Source organism: Vanessa atalanta, chromosome 13 (genome assembly GCF_905147765.1).
Source record: "Vanessa atalanta chromosome 13, ilVanAtal1.2, whole genome shotgun sequence".
Taxonomy (NCBI): domain Eukaryota; kingdom Metazoa; phylum Arthropoda; class Insecta; order Lepidoptera; family Nymphalidae; genus Vanessa; species Vanessa atalanta.
In genome coordinates, this window is record NC_061883.1 from 2,771,363 (window position 1) to 2,798,365 (window position 27,003).

The 27,003-nt window shown below is 31.5% G+C and overlaps 1 protein-coding gene across 10 annotated transcripts in view; it reads right to left on the reverse strand.

Annotated features, from left to right (window-relative positions):
* The window catches only part of LOC125068516 (protein yippee-like), an 88,623-nt gene that overhangs the window by 24,773 nt on the left and 36,847 nt on the right, over positions 1–27,003 (reverse strand). For 3 of the 10 annotated variants that reach the window (XM_047677705.1, XM_047677703.1, XM_047677702.1), the window contains exon 1: positions 26,343–26,638. The exons of 3 other annotated variants lie outside the window; for them this stretch is intronic. Coding sequence is in view for 3 of the 7 variants with exons in the window: in XM_047677698.1 (XP_047533654.1) it covers positions 4,088–4,122 (35 nt within the window). In the remaining 4 variants the exon portion in view is untranslated. Of the gene's footprint in view, positions 1–4,087; positions 4,139–26,342; positions 26,640–27,003 lie in introns of those variants that run through there. 4 more of the 10 variants (XM_047677698.1, XM_047677696.1, XM_047677697.1 and 1 more) reach the window with 3 other exon arrangements.

The following is a 27,003-nucleotide window of genomic DNA, read 5'->3' on the forward strand; positions in this document are numbered from 1 at the left end:
GTCGGGTAGCGTAGTTATTTGCCACCTCAAACATTCTTATAACACCTTTGTCGAGCAAAAAGAGCTCACAAATAATTTAAATCATTAAATTTGACTTTAAATGAAGTAATATTCTCAAATATAACTCGATGTTTGGGAATATCGGAGATTTGTGTAAACTGTCGAAACTAAGGTGTGTGAAGTGACATATTAATAAAATATTTATTTAAAAAAAATCCTAATCGTTAAGTTACTTAAGTTTATATTTTATAAACTAAATATAATTTTCGATTTATTGTACGCGAAACTATCAAGTTTATGATAATATACACTAATTAATCGGATTACTCAAAGGTGCAGTGACGCCTACGCCTTGACATTTAAGCATTCAAATGAATAGTACGAGTTACTCGAATTTGCAGACCAAGTAGGTATTACACAAATTTTTGAAAACGAAAAAATTACATGTCACCTCCTTTGAACATATTGTGAGGAAGGTCTTGAGCATGGATGTGGATGGATATAAAGGTAGGAGACGACCAAAGAAACGATGGATGGATTGTGTGAAAGACGATATGGCTAGAAAGAATGTTACTTGTGAGATGACGTCCGACAGAGTAGTATGGAAGAAGAAGATATGCTGCGCAGACCCCAAGTAAAATTGGGGTAAGGGCAGGAGGATGATGATGATGATTCAGATTTGCGGAGAAGTTCTCGCCGGTCACATGGTGACTATTGGTTGTATATTAAAATACGTATCTATGTAATATTCGTTTTAGATAAAGGAGTTAGTAGAACAGTTTAATTGACATTACAACCATAACACGAAAACAATGCTTTTTAATCAACACGGCCTAAAAAGGACGATAAATTCTCTGACATATTATATCACATTCGCGATAATTTATCCGAGTTAATGCGTCGTCATAAAACGTTGTCAGCGTGTCATAATACAAATTGTAATGTTTCTTATGACAGAACTGATATACGACATTATTATCATACAACAAGGATAAACCAAAAAAGCTTATGAAAATAGGAAATTTTATTAAAATGTCAATTAGAAGTTGTGTTTTGAAGGATTGAAATAATCCGTTTATGTAAATGAAAATCTTTTCGACGCTGGTGTTACCCTTGGCAGCCTCCTTCGCCAGCTAACGATCTAGTTGACCAAGGGACTACTACGGAACCTTGGTTGGTATTCTCAAGGGTTCCAACAGCAAGCGAACGGTGGAGATTTCAAATGGGGTTTAGTCGTATCTGACAGTCTTCACCTCTTCCTCTATTCTGCAATTCCTCACTCTGCGTGCTGCGTCAGAGCTGGCGAACGATATATCCACCACTGAACTCCGAAAGAAGACTTCAGCGCAGCTGTTAGTGTGAATAATGTACGATAATTAACCTGAGAAATGTAATTTTCTAACACAAAATTCTATTCTCACATAATAAAACATTTATGAGAATGTCGTGCGCATACTAACGGCGGTATTTCAATTAACGTAATTATATTAATTTCGTAGTATATATATAATGTAATTCGAACTAATTTTTATCAATTTGCATTTAATTCTACATTTCTGGTAACAGACCTTGATGGGTGACCAGTGCTGCATACACTTTAATAAATTAATATAAATTAATATTACTATAATTAGTTAAATTAATTAATTTATAATAATTTGTTTTGATGATAAACTGAGGGAAACAAGAAACGTGTGTATATTTAATAGAATAATTTGACGTCAAGGATGCCTTTCTATTTAGACTACATATGGCCTTAAGGATTTAAAATGGTAACGAATGAACGTTTTGAGAAATATAGCAATGAAGTCTTGATAGGAACGTATTTATATTTTCTTAAATAAGAAAGAGGAATTGTGGGTTCAAATTCAGGATAGCATTACTGAATTTTCATGTGCTTAATTTGTGTTTATATATCATTTGGTGGTCAGCGATAACGGAAAATATCGCATGTGTCGAATGAAAATCTATCACAGCCATTGGCTTTGGAACAGCGTTGTGGAATAAGCCTCAACTCTTCTCCTTGAAAGGTGGTATTCGCCCAACATTGGGACATGTATAGGCCGTAATTCTACTTTACATATATATGTAAAGTAGAATTTTCATCGCTGTTGTTTTATTAGAAACTGATTACAATAAACGTTATATTTGGGGTTGTCTCGAGAATATTTAAATGGTACGAAACTGAAATTAAGCCGATTAAAGTCGCCTCTCACTCAATTTGTTCCCAATCAGCCGTGAACGATATTCACCGGAGCGAAATTCGAAGTAACGGACTACGGAGTTACTTAGAACAATTTCGGTAGAAATGTATATTGTGAATATATTTCTAATGGTTTCCGATGTCGTTGAATTTTGACGTTATTGCTATATCTATATAGACCGGTAGAACTTGTAACAGCCCGGAGTCTATATGTTGGAAATGTGCACACTACCGTGCCTCGGAAAGCACGTAAAGTCGATACGAAAGGGTATAGAGAGCACATTTGTGTTTGAGCACACACTTGTGCACTATAACATATCCTACGTAGTTGGTTTGTTTCCCTTAAATTGGCTGCCATGGGCGAAAACGGTCAGGTCGACATCATCATCCGTTTTGTTTCCTGGCAACATCAAAATAGAAATATTTGAAAAAATTGTTTTAACCTGTCTTATTGTAAGCAAAAAGAGTACCTACTTATTTTACGTTTAAAAACACACACATTCACGAACAAATACTCACACACACGACGTTACTGTAGTACAAAATATATAATTCGTAGGATGATTTCTGGGAAAAACCGTTCTTTGACTGTGTTTCCTGAAGTCAGGCTAAAGTCAGTTATTACATATTCTAAGCTGTTCGTGGAACCCTCAGCAAACAAAAATCATATCTTTAATAGCCCGGAGCTTCAAGATCCTTTCATTCCCTATCACCTATAAACTCGTTAATTACATAATTCAATTAATTCTACAACTATGTTTCCCAAGTTAAGTAACGATCTCATCGATCTAAGCACCGACAATTGTTTTTAATTCGATGGACGTATAAATATATAATAAAATTATATAAATATTAATTATATTAAACAAAATACACTAGTAAGTTTTTTGTTTATTTAGGTAGCATCTACGTTTTTATTTAAGCTAGTTAATGTTTTAAGACTCTTGCGAGATCTCACTTAAATGAATGTTTTATCATGATGTTGATCACGAATTGACTTCTAAGCAGAAGGCCCTTGAATGATTTTGAAGTGATTGCTTGGATTTAAACGTGACCTTGATGTACGTGTTTGATTCATTATTTCATATTGTCCTCACAATCTTATGGTATATACATTCAAATGTAATGATATCTGTTCTCAGTAACCTTACATTACACATTGCACATTGATTGAGTGTGATTGTTTTATAATTGTATTCGTTGGTTCTGTACGTCCAGTCAATAGAGATAGTAAAAAGGTTTTATTTAAGTAGACTAAACAGTCTACTTAAATAAAACCTTTTTACTATCTAGTAACTAGTGTTAGCATTCTCATTCAATTTAAAACTTTGATTTGTAATGTTGATTATACCCAAACGAACTTGCAGCAAATTCAGTATTTACCACTTTTTACTACTTGAAATACATACATATATTACAATCTATTCCAAATGATGTCTTTATCCCATTTGCAGCTGACACAGTTGCACATTTTATAACATATCGCCTTTTTGCATCCACTGGTGACAGGCTGGTTCATTTTTGCCCAGATCGGAATTGCGATTGAATGGGGAAATGCTGCTATCATTTTGCCCCATTCCAGGTCATGATTTTTAAAGTAACTATTTTTAATTTTTATTTAAGGCCTTAATGTTAATATTTATTATTAAAAAAAATATAAATATATAGGTAGGACAGACGTTCTGCTGGTTTTTAACCGTCTCCCGCCAGGCGCCAGTTAGTCAGAATTTTAAGCGTTAACGGTGACGAAAAAATTGAATGTTAACACGCTATTTCATGAAGTTTCCGCTAGATTCTCTACGTCCTTCTCTTTTTATATTTAACGTTACGAGAGAATTTCCCGTGTTCTTAAATTCGTTTTAAGAATTCATAATATAAACTCACAGTAAACGAATCCAATCCAGCAAAGACGTGGTCATCTTTGAAGATATTTACCTGAAACATTAAGAGTAACATAATTAATTTTATTTGAAAATTGAATTTAAAAGTGAAATAACTTCGAATGAAATTTCGAAATACCAAAGTACGTTACCATGGTAGGGTCTTACCGCTCAAAGTGCTAACTTTGTTAACAACACTCCTCCAAACTGGTCGAGAGTTCGCAAACTTGCTAACCATTTCAAAGCCCTGGATTTTAGAATATGTATTCGCTTACCCATACATATTCGAAAGCGATCTATGTTCTTACTATTTTTATACTATTAGGGAATTACGCTAGTATATAAATCTTATACTATCAAACGATCGTTTTGGGTCTTTAAGAACAACAAAAAAATAACAAGAGATGCATAATTTCTAAAAAGTATCTAATCTAAGCGACTTAAAATTAAATGATTTAACACTCTTTGTATATATAAATTTAGTTGGTGCGTACCAAATACTTAGGTACTACAAAAAATATTATACATCGTAGTACATAATTCAATTGTGGGAATGTATTGAATTGTTTATAAAACAAAATTGTAAGTAAATATGTTCTATAACTTTAGATATAAAAACATAGTTATTGGTATGACAACAAAGGTTTTAGTGCGGGTGGTCATATCTGCCCGTATTATTAACCTCTGTGGGAGGCGAGGGGACCCACGTCAACTCGCTTACAAGTCAGCTGTTCCTGTGTAAACAAATGACTTAATGGAATCGATGCGTAATAATATAGTTGTCGGGTTTTGTTTACTCTTTTTTTTTAGATATGCCAGCCAGTAAAAAGTATCACATTAATCAATTGTATATAACCTCTTCTAATCGAATTTGGTTTGTGAAACTCGTAGAACCAAATGTTCAAAATTCAAAAACTATTTGTCAGAGAAATAATCGCAATGAATCTTAATTAATTAAAATTTGAAAAAGATATGCAGATATTTTGAGATCTCGCAGCATAGAAACGAACTTTGAAACGTTTTTTTTTTCGAGATTCAATCTCTATTTATTATGCCTCTATTAGCGAGTTGTATCACCTTTAATTGGCAATATATCAAATCAAATCTAATTAATTGTTTGAACTAATACGTAATAATTTTATTATGTAGCTTTGGTTTTGTTTACAATTATTATAATGCACACACCACACATTGTAGATAGCTGAAACCGACAAGAGATACAAATACTATTAATTGTAGGTATCTAAAATTTCAATAGATAAAGCGTTTTAGTTTCAGCTCTTTTATGATTAGTATCGATAAAATAATCCAAAAAAAACGTCTCAAATATTTCGTCGATAAAATATGTTGTATGTATGTGTGATCTTTATTTGAAATAAACACATAGTCGATTTACAATTTCACGACTATTAGGTACTTTATAACACACTGTATGTTTTCTTATCAGCTGGTTCTAGTTCAACCGGTTTAGAATGTGGGTCGAATGTCTTCCTGATTGTAACACTCGGGTCGTAAAATAATATAAACTTGTATCTAGTTACGCGTTTCGCTCGTAGTCGGATATTTTTATTAGAGAAATAAACAGACACATTATATAATTAAATAATTCTGTCATCTATACTAATTCTATAAATTCGAAAATAACTCTGATTGTCTGTTATGTTGCTTTTACACGACAAAACCATTAAACAGAATTGATTGACATTTGGTATCAAGCAAGATTGAACTCAAAGGAAGGACATGTGTATTTTGTTATGACTAAGAACTATCGACGCCTAAAACTCTAGCGGCGCCGCGGGCGATAACTAGTTACTGCTAAATGGACGGTCCATTTAATATGAGTTCAAAATTATAATTAATATTGTAAAGCGAAAGTAGGTGTAATCAACAAATCATCAAAATCAAAAAGTACAGACGTTGAACCAGAAAGTCTCTCATCTCCATCACCCGCAGGCTGAAACTAGTTTTATTAAATATAGTATTATATTAAAAAAAGAGACAGCGCGATGGCGCTAGTTATCCTATAATAGACGAGGCCGACATAATTTCGACAGGTCTATTGAATTGTGTTAGGATCTGTAGTCTTCGCGAAATTTGTAGAGTATCCCTCGATAAAAGCTGATGTGAATTTTATTATATAATAATAATATTTCAATGATATACATGTACGATGTCATATATTATAAATGGAAAGTTTCTGTTATTTGATACTCAATCACGTTTGGACGGATTTTAATAAAAGGAGATGTGTTATAAATGTATGAAGCTCAGACTAGGTCGATGTACGCCATACAGAGCTAGTATTTTATATATACACTAGTAAAAACATTTGAAAACTCTTTGAATGAAAACTCTTTCAAAAATTACAAGAGTTTAAAATAAAAACAGAGGTTTCGTGGCACATTGTAAGTTGTAACAGTCATATATATATATATATATATATATATATATATATATATAAATGTATATAAGGAAAACATTTCATTTCATTTTACCCTGTTTGTCAACGGTTTTTTTTTAATGAGTTGACGAGAATTGTTCTGAAAAATCCAAGAGTCCAATCAGGAAATTGTCAAAACATATGTTTTCATAAAAATTTTATCGATATTCGAGCACTTTTCGAACACCAGACAGGAGTTTAAAAAAATACATCAATAAATCTCTCCCGTCAATGAAACAATTAAACCTGTAATTAAAACATAATACATCTTCATTAAATTGCGTTATTATATAACACACGATATTATCTGCTTTAATTACTTTACTTTAAAATTATTTATTTATTTTAAAAGGTGAATGTATCTTAATTAAATTACTTAAAACTTTGTAAGCAAATTGAAAGTTGAACCTTTTAGTATCTGTAGATGTTACGAAGCTTATTTAGGTATAATCTTGAACTATCGGACTTTATGCAAAGTGTTGTATTAGAATCCTTAAGTAAACCTTTTCAATCCCATTCGTTCAATACCTACTCTGCGGTCATTGAACTCTTGTCATACGTCAAAGGTCGCGGCTTTAATTTTGATACAGTTTAATACAATTTGACTTAAGTATCGATGTTTTTAATTAGAATATTTAGTAGATATATAAAAGACTGATAGTTGTATTTTGTGTTTGTATATTAATTGTTGTTTTTTTTTAAACGGGGATATGCTGAGGTATCTTGTTTGTTTGTATAAGGTGTGGATTGCATGGTTTTTGAAGAAAATGTCGATGCAACCATTATTAAGGTAATATTGTACATAACAAGGACCTGTTCTCTCGATCCCATCTTCGAGATGGCGCACTTAAAGAAATAAAACTAATCCAAACTAACTCTTAAGTACTCTTAACGGTATCACCTTTAAAGTTGTTTAAACGGGAAAGAGTTTTGTAACATTTGCATAAAGAACATACTATTCAATTGTACGAATGTATTGATGTTCAAATGCTACTCGAATTATTATGATTTCATTTAATCATTAGTAACTATGATATGAATAGAACATGTGGCTCTTAGTTGAAGGTTGGCGGGCATGCAAATCTCAGTGGCAGCCCGGAGTTTGGAGGTTTGTTGCGTACCCGTGCTCCATGAAGTATATAGGTACGTAAAGCCGTAAGTCCACTACGTCTGAACGTTTTCCGGTCTTGTACGATTTGGCGTCCCATCGGGTTATGAGTGTGCACTAGTGCCTCACCACAAACATTGAGAATACTATAGGTAAATTAAGAATCCTTACATCATCCCAAATAACACTAGCCATTATATCAATACATCAATAAATTGAGGTCATTATTATTATTAAATTTAAGGTACTAAAATATCATTTTATATATACATCTTTTTTAGGTACACAATTAACAAATTTATGAAAATGTATTCGTGTAAATAATAAATATGGAAAGTGTTTAATACGTCATGACTCCACGCCTCAATTGTTCAACAAATCAGCTTTACAATTTGACACAGAAACATAAATATCGACAAAGATTTATGTCCGTTTCTATGTCTATCTGTAAGAAATTGCGATCGAGTAAATAAATTCTTATCGAAGCGAAATCCACGTGAGCAAAACCACGTGCAAAAGTAAATTGAGAAACCAATTATGCAACTTTCTTCTAAATTTCGACTAAGACTTATTATTATGATCAGAGGCCTTTGTTAATAAATCCCACGGTTTCATTCTATTGTACGATGAATGCGCAAAAAAGTTAATAATTCACGGTCAGTTATTCAAACATTATTAAGTTAATTACAGTTCGGAATCTTAAAACAAGAGCAAAACATACTTAACAGAGATATATGCATAAAAATGTACATATAAATAAATTATAACAGTATTATATAATAATATAACTGTTTAAAACTGTGAATTATAAAACATTTTAAATTAATAGTATTATTGCGAAACAACAAAAGTCTTGTTGTATTACATGTATGTACCTTATTCTTTATTCCTGGGTTACTTATTATCAAATAACAACAAACTATAAGATATTAAATAGATAGAGACGAACAATGAAAACAATTTGTGATATATTGAATTTTACATCATCAATTCGACCCAATTAAAGTGCCGATGACCGATTTCGGTGTTAGTAACTTAGTAATCAGGTGCACTCTCCGTTCCTCTCATAATCCGATTGTACCCAAATCCGGAGTTCAGGTGCAGGACCAACGGCTTTACGCAAACAGTGTATACTCTGCAAATACGAGATTATAAACGAAATTCCACGAATTCCTAATTACCACTTTGTGTAATTATATGAGCTACGAAATTGATACTTGACTAAAATACGTTTAAGAATACGTACTTCTTCTCTTTTGGATCTAAATTATGAACCACAACCTCGACGCTACTATAATTCGTAAATCTATCTTTAATCGATCAAGTCGTTAATACATATATATATATATATATATATATGTCAAACCCAGACGTACGAAACGATTTTAACTCATTTGAACGTGCTTTTTTAGTTTCGTTTCTTCAGTTAATTTATCGCAATGCGACAGAGTCCTTGAACTTCCTAGAAGTTCAAAGAACACGGTAATATTAACAAAACAATAAAAAGCCAATTACACGAGAGTAAGTACGTTTTATAGTTGTAAAAGGTATAAATACCACACAGGTTTTATAGGGCACTCTTAAATGTGACAGCGTCATGGAGCGTACTTATACAATTTTAATATCGTTGACGAAATCCTGACAATGTTTTAATTATAATGGTCACAGATATATCGATGCTGATAATATTGCTAAATCAAAAAATATATATATATATCACGGAGGGTTTCAATAAAACAAGCGATGTCCAAAAATGAAAGCATTGAGTAAAACGTCAAAGATTTTATAACGTTGTTCAGTCATTATAGGCACTTGGAAATGCACCCCGAGAAACCCCTCTAGGTGTTGGAGGCCCGCATAGGCGGGCCGACCGTCAGGACGTCACGGTAGCATGCGCAAGCGATCCCGTGGCGCCCGCCGTAAGACGGAGAGGGTACCGCTGGTTTTTTAGTGGGTAAACCCGGCGTACCTGGGCGCACTCGGCGTCCAGGGCTCCGGGGAGTCCACCCCCCACTTTACATCACGTGGGGGAAGCGCCTAACGCGTTTTTCCAGCGAGAAAAAAAAAGCCAGCTTGAAAATGCAAATTAAGTGAGAAGGCTGATTTTCTCTCTTACAATATATTCAAAAATCAGCCTCTTCGTTTCTTTTGCATTTTCTTAGCCGGTTTTTTGTATATAATGACTGGACTTAGGAGTCAACACCGCTAATAGACATTGACGCTGTAAGAAATATTCCCCATTCCTTACAACGCCAGTGCGACACTATTCTTGGGAATTAAAAAATAATTTTCATTGTGCTTACGATGAAACTGGCTTACTCATCTTTTAAACCGGAACACAACAATATTTAGAAGCACTACTAAGCGGTTGAATCAGTGCTGAGTGGATAGTACCTACTCAGACGCGTAAAACCCTACCACTAGAGTTTTGTTATACGAAACGTTTATTTATATAAACAGCGGTACTGTTCCGAAACGAAATCAGTGCATGAATAAAAGCTTAATAAAATTATTTATTGTGTCAAACTCGTATTTTTTTTTTATCATAATTTATATCTGAGCCTTATGTTGATGAAAATTCTTATTAGGCTGATGGTCCAATTAAAATGTATCGTAATAAAATTGATAATACTTTTTATATTTTATTATTGGAATGGTGTGCCAATATGATCATATTGTATATTGAACAATAATACGAATATAAAGATTAATAAATAGAAAGTAATAAAATAATGATACATGACGTATCACGAGAATCATGTTTTATTTAAAACATCACACGATAACGTGTAAAATTGTATTCGTCTATGTTTCCGTAACGTGCGAATGCGTGTGCGAATCGAATGAGGTGTTAATGAACTCGAACGAATATAGTTCGGCTTATCTCTGAGCTGCGTTCACATGAGTACATTATAGGTTATCAACTGCTAAATCAGAAGCGATTTAAAAGTTTCATTTAATAATAGTGTGTACTTTTGTCGTGAGTTACGCACGTGGTATCGAACGAATAGCTTCCGGAACGTCCGATCATTGTAAGGCTGACGCTAGACATTTGCGAAAACACAAATATCTCGTCGACTTTGTAAGAAACTTTGTATTCTATTTAATATTATAATGAAAATATTAGGTTAATGTAGCTTTGCTTGTAAATATTCGTGTATACTCGGTTACGTATACGACTTCTTCGAATTGCTTCGTATTTGTGGCACCGGAAATACGCGCGAGTTTTTGTACATTCATAAATAGCTTGCAGCATATGCGATTCCCTTGAACTCTGTCTGACTTTATATTATAGCATTTTTGCGATGGTCGCATGAGAGACTGACGATAGATCGACAAGAAACGAGATTTTGCTGAACTTTTGTATTTTTTATTTAGATATTTAGGGTTTTCATTTCTAGCAAACGAAGGACTTTATTAAGCCTTTTCATATTCTCATCACATATTATTGTATAGAAATAAAAGCATAAAATATTTTTTAATTTTTATATCTCTATGTAAAATTTACTCATCGCAAATTTATGACCATAAGCCGAGATGGCCCAGTGGTTAGAACACGTGCATCTTAACCGATGATTTCGGGTTCAAACCCAGGCAGGCACCACTGAAATTTCATGTGCTTAATTTGTGTTTATAATTCATCTCGTGCTCGGCGGTGAAGGAAAACATCGTGAGGAAACCTGCATGTGTCTAATTTCAACGAAATTCAGCCACATGTGTATTCCGCCAACCCGCATTGGAGCAGCGTGGTGGAATATGCTCCAAACCTTCTCCTCAAAGGGAGAGGAGGCCTTTATCCCAGCAGTGGGACATTTACGGGCTGCTTATGCTTATGTAAATTTATGACATGACAATACAATGGTTTTTTCAAATCGGGTTATTGACATTTCGAAAAAACGAACTTCTTAGCTTCTTCATAATCTTGAAATTTATTAATTTTCATAGATTTTTTGGCTTATAATAATTCTTCCATGTGAATTTTGTTAGATGCGATGTCTAAATTCCATTCCGTTTTACTGTACATCTGATAACAAGTTTAGCAGCTAAATGGAACTGCATAATTTGATTTAAGTTCGCAAATGGTCTCAGGTACAAAACCTATAAATATTTTAATAAAATTTATCTTGTTGACGACTGACGGTTACGATATAATTTTCGTTGAATTATCTTTTATTAGAGATTTTATAAGTAAGATTTGTGTGTAACAATTAATATTTTTTTACGTATTGTTATCATAGCAGGAGGGTATTACATACTAACATAAATATAAAAAAAAAAAACATTTTTCGTTTTTTTATCTGGTATAAAATAAAAATTTTGCAAGTGTTAATAATTTCTTTTAGTTTATGCCAGTAGCATACAATAAATGACACAAGAGAATATATAGTATCTATATATTATTTTATAATGTAATTAATTTAAAAAATCAAGACTCGCTGACGTACATGTTGCTAATTGGATTTATACAGCTACACAAACACATTCGTACACGTTACGCGGACATTCTAGTTACGTGAAACTTTTTTTTATTCTTTTGATTCGTAATATTTTTATTGGCAATTGGAAAATGGTCACTTTATGTCAGTGGTGCTTTTTTATAGTAAATATATCTAACCCCGTTATGTAATCAATTCGACTAGATTAGATAGATGTTCTGATTGGTGCATCATGTAATTTTTTGTTTAGTATAACTTTTTCCATTAATAAATTAAAATTTAACGCTTAATATAGACATATAAGGCATATTTAAGGATACAAAAGCGAGGAGTTTTTGTTTTAGTAATTCAATTGCTTATAAGATTTGTTTCATACTCAGAATAAAGAATATTTTGATTTCATGTTTTCATATATTTCGGTGCAAGACTGCCTTTTACTTTTCAACCTCAAACATTATTATTAAAAGCTTATATAAAATCTATCTATACATTCATCAAAGGTTTCATTATATCAAAAATGATATAATGATATTTTTCTTTTTATTTTATCAACTTAATAAATACTTTTCACATCCCTATAATCAATTCAATATTTATTCAAATAGATATTGTTTTTTTTTTAATGTATATATTGTTATAAGTGTGTTTATAAGTGTGCGATTATACTGTGAGTATATTGTGGCGTCGATGACAAGATAACGGGTACCAAGCTACTAAGTATAGCCTATTATAATGTCAACGTACCGTCAACTATGGCAACGAAAATGTTTTATCAATTCCACACTGAGCACACTGAGACACGGGCAATAGCTGTTATACTAGGTATTTATCATAAGATCTCAAAATCGAATCATACGACATTAAAACCTTATGGTCGTCAGTAAGTCAGGTAGTACTGTACCGTAATGCCCACTATCGAATCGAGATTGTTACTTTACAGGCGGTAGTCCTGGTGCGAAACTGCCCTAAGAATTCTCTTGGCGTCATAATCTTTACTAATATTATAAATGCAAAAGTTACTCTGTATCTCTGTCTGTCTGTTACGCTTTAACGGCAAAAACACTAAACCGAATTTGACGTCATTTGGTATGAAGCTATTTTTTATATCTACAACCTACGACGGCCAAAAAAAAATCGTGCCGGAAGCCGCGTGAAAGTAAATTATATTTAATAAATGATTGTATTATTGTACTAGAATTTAAAACAACCACGTAATGTTCATAACAGACATGGTTGCTCGTATGTACGATCTTTATATACATATATAAATATGTATATAAAGATCGTACATACGAGCAAGGCGCACACACTCACACAAACAGACACATACACACACACACACATACAAGATATTAATACAAGCACAATATCCTTAAACTCTGCATTGAAATCGTATATCAATTGGCAGAGTGAGCTTTATATTTAAACTCGCAATGAAATTTGAAAAATAGTTTTCATATTTTTAAAAGTAAACAAAAACGTTCCTTTCGAAATGGATATGGAAATTTTACAGACTGTTGACTAAAACGGTAACCAATTTGTATGATAATGGATGCAGAACATTCTTTTAATTTACATTACAGTGCAGTCGATTACAATTTTAAATTATTACACAAATGAATGATATCACTCTTACCTCATATAAATGTAATGATTTCTTAACGACAAAAGTCGTCTATGAATATAAAAATACGTACGTACGCAGGAGTATCAGTAGTCAAAGCACATGGATATACATTCAAAAGTGAGGCAGTTTAAATTGACTATTGGCAGATCTTTTCTAAATGGTACTGGTAATGGTACAGTGGATGAAAAAACCAATCGGAATTGGACCATGGTAATATTTTTTAAATTGAATTTTACATTGATTACTCACGGACGCTTGTTGTGCTTAAGACAGAGCTGTTCATTGGTCTCATTAGGTTTTTCTGTCTATAAACAAATGTAAACCTGATTTTGGATATTTTTTTTTGTAGTATGTGGCAAATGAGCAGGAGGCTCAGCTCATTTACATAAATAAACACACACGCACACACATGTACAAATACGAATATCACATACAATAAAAACAGATAACATACAAAAAATAGAGGTCTTTGATTTCGAAATAAAGACCTATTTATAATCTGAAATGGTTATTTTGGCGAATGTATCTAATAATATATTACTTTTTACCAATACATATTTAGTTTTCTTGAGTTAAAAATAACCAGACCTCCACGCGGGTGCAATAACTACTTTTTCTTGGAGTTCACTTTAGAGTTAAAATCAACTGAATCGCATTGATATTTATTTCAAGACACTATTAAAGTGTCTATTTAATTTAAAACAAAGCAATTTTTGTATAATATTATAATTATTCGATCAACTTCCTCCATATAGCTATTTTAAATATTGTCCCAATTTTTGCAAATATAAAACAAAAATAAGTTTATCTGTCTTACGTAATCATATGTATCAGTGTAAATAATAGTATCATCTTTTTTGTCTTTGGCTGTACGATTCAATACCTTTGCATTTTCAAAAGGAAAGTAGTATTTTTTTTATAATCGGTTCTGTAGAAATATATCCAAGAATCTCATTAGGTAATAAAGTTTTTTTAAATAAAGAATATTATTTATTTTTCTTCGTGTCAATATAAATTAATAATAATATTTTCAATGAAATAAAATGCAACAGACTGTGGAGCGTCGCCAGTTCGTTTCTAATATATTTCCTGTGTATTTCTTATATCTCGTATAAACCAATGCCGTTTGTGAGTCATTATTTTTTGTTTAATGTCCTTTAAGATTAATTAATTATACAAATAGATAATACAGAGATTATAATCAAATTTAATTTTAGCTAACAAAGTAGCCAAATCAAAATAATATTGTAGTACATATATATTAAAAATCTCGGTTGAATTTAAACACTAACAAAAAGAAAAGTTTTAATATACTGTATATAAAAGCAAGAGACAGAGAGAAAGAGTAAAAGAGAGGGAAATCTCGCTTGGAGGCGTAACGCTTTTTTCTTACGTGATGATTTCTAGCAGTTCACTCTACTGTAAGCCGCGTAAAAGACGACCCCACCAAACCTTTCCCTTCTCTTTCTCTTTGTCTCTTTCTATTAAATAGGATTTTCCTTCTATATCTACCGTTTTGAATTTCGTTCTAAAATAAATTCGGTTTAATCTTTATGTAACAATGTAATGTTTATTTACGGAGTGTACACTTCCTTACTATTCGTACTTTTGTAAATAGATATTCTATAAATAAACTTGGATCGCAAAGCTTTATCTATGTATACAGTGCTTATACGCATGTATATTTGGCACGGATATTTCAGTTACAAATCAACTCACAAAGAACGTAACTATCCGAATTGCATCTTGCATTTCGAGCGAAAAATTCGATTCCAAAAGTAGACGGAAATATTTTTATGAAGGCATACAAGGCATTTGCATTATATGTAGTGGAATTTTAGAACATATTTTTTTAAGTGAAACTTTGGTCTTGATGTTCAATTTTTAAGTTGAATTTGAGTGCATATTTTATAAAAGTAAATTTATTTACACTATAAGAAGCTAATAAGGTCCAAGCCTTTCTTTCCAGACTAGAGGACGACTTTGCCCAGTAGTGGGACAATTATATCTCATTATTTACAAATATAACATGGAATGTTCACTTTACATGTGCTAGTGTTATTTTAGTAGAATTATCAGTACTCAGAAGCAACGAGTGCCTCATAATATAAAGGTCACAAGAGACAAGTTTTTCGAAGAATTTAATGGAATATGAAATTATTTGTTCCGAGTGCTGGTAGGAAAATGAAAACTAGGTGAACGGGCCATTATTTAATATAAGGGAAGCAGTCAAATAGACTAACGTAATAACTTTTATTTATATAGGGCCTTACCTAACATCGATTCATATTTTTTTCTTGGCAGTAGTACCCTACTACCTACTTTCTACCTACTTTTCAATTCTTTTACCACCAAACAGCAATATTTTGTATTGCTTTGTTGCGGCTTGAAAGGAGGTAGGTGTAGTGAGCCAGCTTAGTCCAATGTTTGGTGGCGCATTGTGAATACAATTAACATTTCTTTCGTTTGCTTTTATCATATAAAAAAAATTAAGATCTCTGATACATAAGTAAGAGTTACTGTAGCATTTCGTGTAGTGTCAACGCCGTCAAAATTTTATATTTCATAACTGAGTGTGGATAGGATCCGCAATGGCAAATTATCTATTTTAATAAACCTTTCGAAAATTGTATTCAAAAAATTAAAAATGATGTATTATAAAAAAGCGTTTCTACTTGACAAGACAAATGTTCATTATAACAAAATCATGCAAAATGCTTAATTAAATTATAGTTGTAAACCGCGGCTTCGCTCGCGTTGTAGTGGTTGGTTGTCAAAAGTAAGCCCGTGTCCTTTCTTGGGGTTCAATCTTGCTTGGTAACAAATTTCACCAAATTCGGTTCAGTAGTTTGGCCGTGAAAGCGTAACAGACAGACAGAGTAACTTTCGCATTTATAATATCACTATAGATAAACAAGGAAATATTACTAAATACATTATCTGTCACAGAAAAACTGCTTTATGCATATTATTCACGAAAGAGATCATGCGACTTCAAAGCAAGTGACATTTAGCTGATCACGTGACCGGTTATAACATAATTGTTTCAGAGTGTAAGTCAAGTTTCGGAAAAAAAAACAAAGCTATAATAATAATATTTATAAATTTTAGTTATAACGCAACAAGTGGTTGTACTATTTGATTATAAGTAAATATCACTATGCAATACAGTCGTACAGTTGTAAAGGTGGCGTGTAATGGTTAAAGAAAACTTTACATTTAAATTTATTTCATTAAAATAGTGAATTAGACCCCTATCAGCAATTCGACGCCAAAAATTCTTATATAATATGTTAGATGTCTATGTTAGGATGTCTCTTATGTGTGGCTAATAACGGTTAAAATAACACCCCCCCCCCCCCCCTCCATCCAACGATCGGAAACCAAATACACGAATCTTAACCATTGGAAGGAAAAATAATTGATAACTATCCAGCACCCACCCACCGGTTGAACTGTTTTACCACAAAACAACCGCAAACGTTAGTCGGTCCCAGAAATCAATCTCCCACTATACGTATATGTGCTAAATATAAGTTACACATTGAAATTGAAATCAACACCATCGACGTGTGTCGTGATTCAGATTGTTCTTTTAGAAAAAAACTTGCCGTCACTTTTCGGTAAATACATCTGAGTTTTTCGATCTCGTTTAAATTAACTTAAAACGTCATAACTATAAGTATTCTCAATTATTTTTAAGTCATTTTATTTATATATAAAATATATATTTTTTAATGATATTTAATTATTAAAAAATTTAAATTAGGTTTGCAAGGTTTGTACGTTTTTTAACGACATAATACATCATATTAAGGCTGTTATTTTTAGAAATGCAAAACATTTATATATATTAAATATACCTTTTAATGTAATAAAATTATATTAAGCTCGGTGTTTAAAGTAAGTCAACGTTAAATCAGGAACGTTTCGAGAAACATAGATTGAATTAAGACACAACAATTGCGGTACTATTTAAAAGTGAATATATCTGTTATTTACATCCTGTAATTGTTTTACTAAAATTGGATTAACGCCATCTCTCTTTTTGAGAAGTTTTGGAGATTACTTCACCAGACTGTTGCAATGCGGTTGGTGGTTTTATTCTACACGTGCAGGTTTCCTTATGACGATTTCCTGCACCGCCGATTACATAATAAATATAAATACAAATTAAGTAGCAGTATAGAACTAACTTAATATGCACATTTTCTATGTATTTCTATTGAATATAGAGAGAGTAATCTATCGTGATGCTAATGTCCTTGTGTCATTCACCCTCATTATTAAAGAAACAGGGAGGTTAACGTCACCTAAGTTGATCGTATCGATTCATCGACTTCGTGTTCGGGTCAACGGAACAAGCTAATTGAACGTTTTTTACCTGATATACTTACTTCTAAATCCACCTTCGAGTTACGTGTTGGGCTTTAGACGCGTGGGTTGATCAAACGTAGGATATGTTTGAATTATTTATCACTTGTATACAGAAATAAATTTGTGTTACTTGTACACATACACACATATACAGACATACATATTAACAACTTATGAATATGTTCGAAGATATAATACAATACTATAAAACTTCCAAATCTTATCATAAATAATAAATAACTTTAAGAATAGTGTTATAATATTAAACATTATATTTAATATTACACAAATACAGACATACAACACGTAGATATTATTTAATAAAATTATAATTTTGGACTCGATGTATTCAATCAATATGAACTACCAATTTCCTATACAGATAACTTTCACCTATGTAGTCAAATAATATGTTCAAACTTGTTGAATAAACCGCCCATAACACTAATGAGGAATGTGAACGAATGAATGATTGTGTGAATGTATAAATAGTAAATATATTCAGTTAAGTTAATTTAATCCTCTTCAATAAATTGACTATGTAATAGAAAATAATATATAAATAGGAATATAGGTATATATATATATATCGATTAATCACACACACACCTCCAATTCTATTCAAATACAAACATATATTTCCTTACCATCTACTTTATATATTTCAGTATAACATTTCAAAGTAGCTTAATATACAATATGAAAAGAATAAGCATGGTAATTCATATCTATACCAACATTACAAAGAGGGTTTTTTCTATGTAATGTATAATAAGAGAAACAAAAGAGTCAATTAAAAAAAAATTAAGTACTACAGGACATAAATTGCACCCAACCGAAAGTCGGATAATTAATACATTGAATTGTTTTTATAATTCAATTAATAAAATATGATTTAAATACGAAATATATTTAGAGTTGATAAATATCAAAACAACTCTTAAGCCAATACAGTTACAATAACATCAACCCCATTGAATATCCGACGTATTTAAATAGGGTTTACGTCAAAGCCAATTCGTTTATCGAAAACCGTATTCTCACAGGAGACGACAGACGAACTAATGGCAATTAGATTATCAACTATACCAAGTTAATATATACGAAACAGACTATAAAATTTATAACGCTAATTGTAATCAATACATAAATGACCGATAATATGGAGCTTATCGTTTACGTGATTAAAAACAATACGTTTATTATGAAAATTGTAGGTCGGTGCAGTCGAAATTCTTTATTACGTAATTTGTATTATATCATCAATAGGACGGAATTGAGGCCAAATTGGGACTCAAGTCTCTTTCGATTTATTTATATTATTATTAACAACAGTGATCCCGATATACGAACTAGAGGCGTTTTAAATGTATGTTAGCCAATAATTAATAAAACTACAGTGAAATTTTAATACTATTATGCTTAAAATCGCTTTGTTCTGTATTTAAACTTTTTGTCTGGGTTGGTACTAGCCACCTATCAGATATTCACCGCCAAACAGCAATACTTAGTATTGTTGTATTTCGTATTTAAAGTTAATTGAGGCAATGTCACTGAAAGCTCAAGGGACATAACATCTTACGATATGTTTGATAATTCTTACAGCGCCATGTCTATGGGGTGGTGACCACTTATCATCAGGTGGCTCGAACAAAAAAAAATAGCAATTTTACGCCCATAATATATATATATATAGCTTTGGTGTATACTGTATATAATATGTAAAAAAACAATCCTTAAAATTTATTGTTACAGTCGATTCAAAAGTCGACTGAGAATTTCTTAAAAGGTTTTTTTAAGTACATAGGTACATAGTTTAAGTCAGTGCCAAGCTCAAAGAATGTATGTATAACTATTCACAATGACGCACATATATTTTAATATCTATAATTAAATCAGTTAACAAAGGAAAAAGTAATATTATAAATACGAAAGTGACTTTCTTTGTACGCTTAACTAACATACATATTGTTGGAGGTACAGAAAAGGATTTACGGTACCTAACACCTGACATAACATCATAAGAAGGATATACGGTACCTAACAAAACACCATGTCAACCCCCCCCTCCCCCTACGTAAGCGTAGTCGCGGTCGGAAACTAGAACAAATATAATTTAATACTCACAGAATTAACTGTGAGTGTCGGGCTAGCATGCTGTGTAATATACAAAATAAACTTTAATCCTCTTATGGTTCACCGACTTTAAACAGTTTTGTAATAATTTGACCTAAAGTTATCGGGAAGTGTGCAAACGTCAGTCAATAAGCGATAATGAATACTGAATTACGACATAACTAAGAAACTGATTAAAAAATTAAACGCAAAAGGTATAAAGCAAACGACATAACGGTCTAATAAGCATGCTTATTCTCGATTTTCGAAAAACGATATTATTCGTCGTCAAGGAAAAATATTTGAAACCACTATACCTTGTACAAATTTAAATTATCCAATTTAATTACCCATTGGTTGAGCCAATTAATAATAAAAAACACATGCGTCAAACATACAATCTCCTCCAATTTGCCGTTGGTTAAAATAGCCGTCCCGTGGTTAACGAGTTTATAAACAGTCATGGTACAATAACTTGGAATAATTAAGTAAAGGTAAGTAACATTACGGTAAATTTAGGTGAAGAACCGGTAAAGTTAAAAATCACTACATCGAATATCGGTTTTATTTATCTTTACGTCGTTTTAATCGTAATGTAGTTTGGGTCTTATTAACATTTTTTATTTTAAGACAAGCAGTTTTAAGTGTTTTAATGAGCGTTGCTTTTTATTTAATTTTATTGGTCTTTTTTATTTTGATATTTATATTATGTGTAATGTGTTTGTGTGCAGTGTATGTGTATGTGTGTCACAAGGAAATCACATATTATTTAAATTATATTGAACTTTTATACTAATAAAGAAATAAATAATCACGAATTTCAAAATTAACGAAGTTTCACACTACATTTTAATTTTTGATTTTTTTTTTGCCTTGAGAAACTTTTTATCGAAAGATGTATCAACAAACTGGCTTTTAATTTCAATGATAGAGACTACAAATTGTCTTGAATTACTTGAACACTTGTAGTAATTATCACGATAATATTTACAAGGAAATACACTTAATAATATAATTGTTCGTGTTAATTATTCGTTATGTATTAGGGACTTTTATGTTATTGCTACACTGATGGATGGATTAGGTAGGCAAGGTTATGAAAAATAAACCAGGCTAGCGAGAGATGACAGAAATTAGGGGCAGCTGTTTACGATAAGTTATTTGAAGGGAGAACGTACATCGACATTTGTATTTTGTATTTTATCATAAATCAGTTCGTTTCATTTATTGAATTTATTTAATTACATGAAATTAACTGATTATTTATGGCAATGTTTTGCAAAACATCTTATTGTAAAAAAAAAAAAATACATTTAAGCCTCATTGAATAAAAAATATTTGTATTTTTAATTGTTGTTTATGTTTAGTCTAAGATAAAGTAATTCTTATTATTTTGATTTTGTAAGCTTCGACGCAACGATCAGATACTTTTGTTTATCTTATGTGAAGTTGAAATTTTGAACAATAACAGAATACTATTAACCGTTACTGATCGAAGACAACATACTATTTTTTTTTAAATTATAACAAAATATAAAATACGTATAACGCAGTTAACGTAACGTAAATTTGAGCCAAGATATAAGTTTCCTAGTAATATTAATCTTTAAAAAAAAATATAATAAGTAAACGTTGTCAATGAATGATTTATTAGTGCAATAATTTTCAGAATATATTAATGTACATTACAATAGATAATTTATGAGCGGTAGAATTTAATCAAAAGAAACTTTTCAAAGGTAAAAACATCGTAAAAAAACGTATTCAGAGCAAACAGGTACATTAAATAATGAAAACAAGGAAAGAAGACAAATTAGTAGAACAGGACGGTTCTTAAAGATCTCTTTTCAAAGCGAATTCAATGAAGAATTAGCTGGATAAGGAGGATTTAAATAAACTTCAATTGGTAGAAAAGGCTTTTATAAATGGCGGCATAGCACAGAAATCTTCGAAGCACATTGGGCATTGTTGAGCCCGACACCTTTCTACTGCCTCACTACAATGGAACAGCGAATGCTCGACGAAATATTAATAGTAATAAAGCTATTTTAAAGCAAGAAATTCTTTTCTTATGTTTTCAATTACAATTTCCTTTGTAAAATTGTTTTCTATTGTAAAAATATACATTTAAATGTATTAAATGTTATGTTTAAAATAGAGATGGGTACTTGTGTAGGAATGACAGAGTATTGAAAACAGACTGCGATTTTGTTTTTTACTGATTAGACAGACGAACAATTGTAAATGATTGATACTGGGCTATAACTCATGATATCGACGTTGTTACGTCCTTTGTTTCTGTGATTTTATTGCCTTGCACATCCTTTTTTCTGGAACACAGCAATATTGAACAATTCTTCAACCTACCTACAAACACCTTCCCACATGGGTCTGAACAAAATTAGTTTAGTACAATATTCAATATTTTGTAATAGTGTTAGTTCTAATGACTAATCTAAAACGAAAAGTGTACGACAATTTTCAATTGTTTCTCAACAAAGGTATTATGAAACAAGACAAAGTTGTACATCATATTGTTTTTCTTTTTTTATAATTTCAAAGTCTTTGTTATTCTTGTTCAAATACAGTTCCGGCTTGACTCATAATGGTTACGCAGTTGGCACAACTTAACATCTAACTCCGCAGAACCTGAACATTTAAAAATCTCGACGTTGTATATAAAGTCAGACGTTATATTTAAATACAGGTTACAAAAGAATTGTCTTATTATTGTGTTTGACGTTTAATACAATAAAAAACAAACAGGTCTATTTTTTAAATTCGTTCTAACGGTATTCAATCCGTGCTTTGCAATTACTTTTCATTTATGTCAGCTATAGTACATCGATGGTATTATCTTAGAAACCTTTAAGTATTAAGTACTAAATAAGTGTACAAAGCTTCAACTCAAATGGATGAACAATTCGATGAAACGATCCATGATTATGAAAACAAACATTATGTTTTAAATATAAACTTCAAAAATACGATAAAGATATATTATTTCACATATTTGAAACTTGGTTTGTGTATTGAGGAGTAAAATCAAGAAGCTTGCCAGATAAAAAAAGAACAGCAGTGTCGAATTTAAACTGCAGACGGTATCCAGACACAATTTTATTCGAAAGCAAATATACCGCAAATGCAGACGGGAGAAAGGAAGGTGGCAGGGTGTTGGTCTTGCTAGTTCTAGACTTTACATCCACGCACGTCTAGACGTCTGTGCTGCTGCTAGAGGAATTTTGTTTGATAACTTAGTAGTTTTAATAGTTTTCTGAGAATTCGAAGCACAAAAATTAGAAATGTTCGAAGAAAAGTTTATATCTACGTCAATTCTTTGTTCTTTGTCTACTTGTATTACCAAGCTACGTTGAGAAGCTGATGAATCATGTTTGTAGAGAATGTTATTCACGACTCTTTTAATATAAATATATGTTTAAATACGTATATGCAAAATAATAAATATTAATTTGTTCGTCTTGTGATGGTTACCTAACGGCAAGTTGAGGTCTATCAGCGTTTTTCTAGTAAACGTTTCCCATATTAGAAGTCTAATGCAACCGAAATGCATAAATAACAAGGCATGCAATCTGAATTGAAAAACGTCATTGATAAATATTTAAACAACTAAACTACTAGGTCGTGAACGTAAAGTAAACAAATTCTGAATGTTTTAGTGAGGAGGTTTTTCAATTAATCAATACGTCGTCCAGTTAATGTGAGCTATTGCTTCGCCATTGTTAGTATTCGAAATGTGCTAATTGAATATATAAATTTTATGTAACAATACGTCAAGTTTTATTTTCGCTTTTGTGCATTCCGTGAAAGTAGTCACGTAGCGAGGATCACTTAAACGCAGGGCTTAAAACTTTCATCAGACAAATATTTCCTTAAACTGGAAGTCGGCCAAGCTATTGAGACGGGTACTTTCTTCCAAATTCTCCTTATTTTAACGAACAAACAAAATCGTATAACGGAATGACGTACAGAACTGTAATTAGTGAAAATACTTTAAACAAAAGGACCGTGTGATCTTTATAACAATAAAAAGACTATAGCTGTAAATGATGCGCAATCAATGTTAGGAGGACGTAACTGTCTGTAATAGTTTATAGTGACATGTTTTTGAAACGGCGTAGTTTTCTCTTATCGTCTTTCGCTTTGACTTCCTTATTGTGCGATATTATATTTACACTATGGGATAGCTCTGTTACAATGCAATTTATCAGCTGAAACGAGTGATGTACTAATTTCATTGTTGTTTATTGTAACAAAGATTATAACTTTGTATGTTTCGTATGGAAATTGCATTACGCGTTATTCTCTAAACTTCAAACGGATAATTCTCATGATTAATCTATCATTATGAATATATATTACGTGTGAATCATTCCTTATATATAAATAGTTTTTAATGTGGTTGTTAGAATAAGCTATTTATATTAACCTAATTTTTCCATTCCCTCTCGGGACCGATACGTGATATAAATCAATAATATCGAACAGACTTCTATTTATTTTGCTGACGTATAAATAAACTTACTTTCACTAATGTGTATTATTATTTCTAGCATTGACGAACTATGCTCAAAAAAAGTGAAACCAGTCTTCTTAAAAAAAAAAAACACTTTCATAATGGAAATGCAAGTATTTTTTTGCTCACATATTTTTAATTTTACCAAATTTCAATCGGATACAATTTCAATGAAATTATTTAAATTTATCGAACTAGGTTTCTGGTCGTCGTCGATTGTCGATAAATAAAAAATTCTGGACGGTAACAAATTAAGATCTAAAGCAACTTTCTCGCAATAAACTCTCAAAGAATTTCATACTGTTTATTTTCATCTGAAGAATAATAAATTTATATTTGTGACCACGATCTAACCATTTTATTCGAGATCTTACTTAGAATACAAGATCGCGTTTATTAGCAACCGGTTATTTTATCTCAAGTTAATCGAAAACCAATTATTTCTCAGTGAAAGTTATAGATAGATGCGTGCCGGATAATCCACAGGTCAATAGATTAATGAAATTTAACAATGGTGCAAATGTGTGTCGCTGCCATTAAATCGCTATTGACAATTTGGCAAAACTGGTGCGTTTGAATTCACCGTTTAAGTAAATCACTGTATAACCAGTATATTGGTCAAAAGGTGATTCATCTTAGCGTGACCAGTAATGAACGTGAACATGTTACATCGACACATAAACCGTTACTTTAAGAAGCTTACACACGACACAATAAAAATAGATTAAAATGCTTTTTGTTCCTTTTCAATTTGTCCGATTTATATTCAAAGTCCATTGAAGTAGGTACGTACTTATCTGGAGAAATTTACCATAACCTTTCGCTTAAGCCAAAAATAGAACAATAGGTTTTTAAGTATGCTATTGCGCCTACTAGTTATACATAGGTATCTTTAACATACAAAAACGAAGAAGTTCTTTTCTTCGTTTTTATAAAGTTATTTCTAATACAGAATTTTATAATTCAAAGGCGTAAAATGTTATAATGGTAATTACTATATAATGTATAACGAAGGAAATGATAAATATTGTGTGTAAAAGACTTTAGCCGACCAGACACATGAGGTACCGTAAGGCGTCTCGTAATGCGACCGGCCAAAATAACTGTATCTAAATTGAGTCGAAGAAAAACAGCTTTAATCTCCGACTAATATAACGTGAATCTCATTAGCGTAAATTAAAATCCTATAATGTTACATAAACGTATAGGTCGTACTGAACTTTACTTACTATTTTATACACAACAAATTTAAATAGTGCAATATTTAAATATTAATGATAATATTATTGGCGATCTTAATATATACATAAAATTACAATTAATAGAATACGATTCAATACAATTTTATGGAATGTCAATCGAAAACATATTCATTTATATCTGATAACAAACCTTTTGTTGAAAGCGAAACGTTTAATGTAATTCGGTCAATGATATGAGTATTATATTATGAAAATAAAAAAAAGTAAGTCAAACAATGACGGCATTCCGAAAATATATCGAACCAATAATATAGATATGGATAATATTCTTAACGTCTGATCTTCAACTATCAAAATATTCGGGAATGACTAAAACACTCGTACAAAAACAAGAGAATACTATATATATACTTATCTTACCTTTGTGCTCACCAGACAGAGCGTGGTCTCAATTGTTGAAATAATATTCACAAACAACAACAGTACTAGCCACAAAGAACACTTCACACATATATTCTGCGCAGAAAGGAGAAAAGTCTAAATTAACTACACTAAAATTAGCTAACTAACGATATACGATTCTTTTAAATGAAGCAACGCACGACCGGCACGTACGAAGTGCATACGCGAACAAAACAGAAACAGAAAACAACACGGCGCGCTCGGCTTGTCAACAAACAAAGAGGGCTCGATCGTGGAGCCGTCTGCGCAGGCGCAACGACGCCACACACACATAATAGCACGCATGTGAATGGAACATGTAAACATTAGAGTTGTTGCTATATTTATATACAAAATGCGAATGTTTTTAAGAAAATATAAGCTGCTATTTTGTATGCTATATCTGCGTAATATTATTTCAACTGTTTACATCAATGCTAAACTAAATAAATAAAGATTTCAGTATAGTATAGTAAATAAAGAATTTCTTAAAATAAATCAGATATTTTGAAGATGTTTTTTTAATAATGGGCGTTTTTGATTTCGTATTGAATAATCCATTAATTCTGATACATTTATAACAAGCCTTTCGTGTTTGCATGCAGAAAATAACACGCAACTTGATATTTCAAGTCATTCG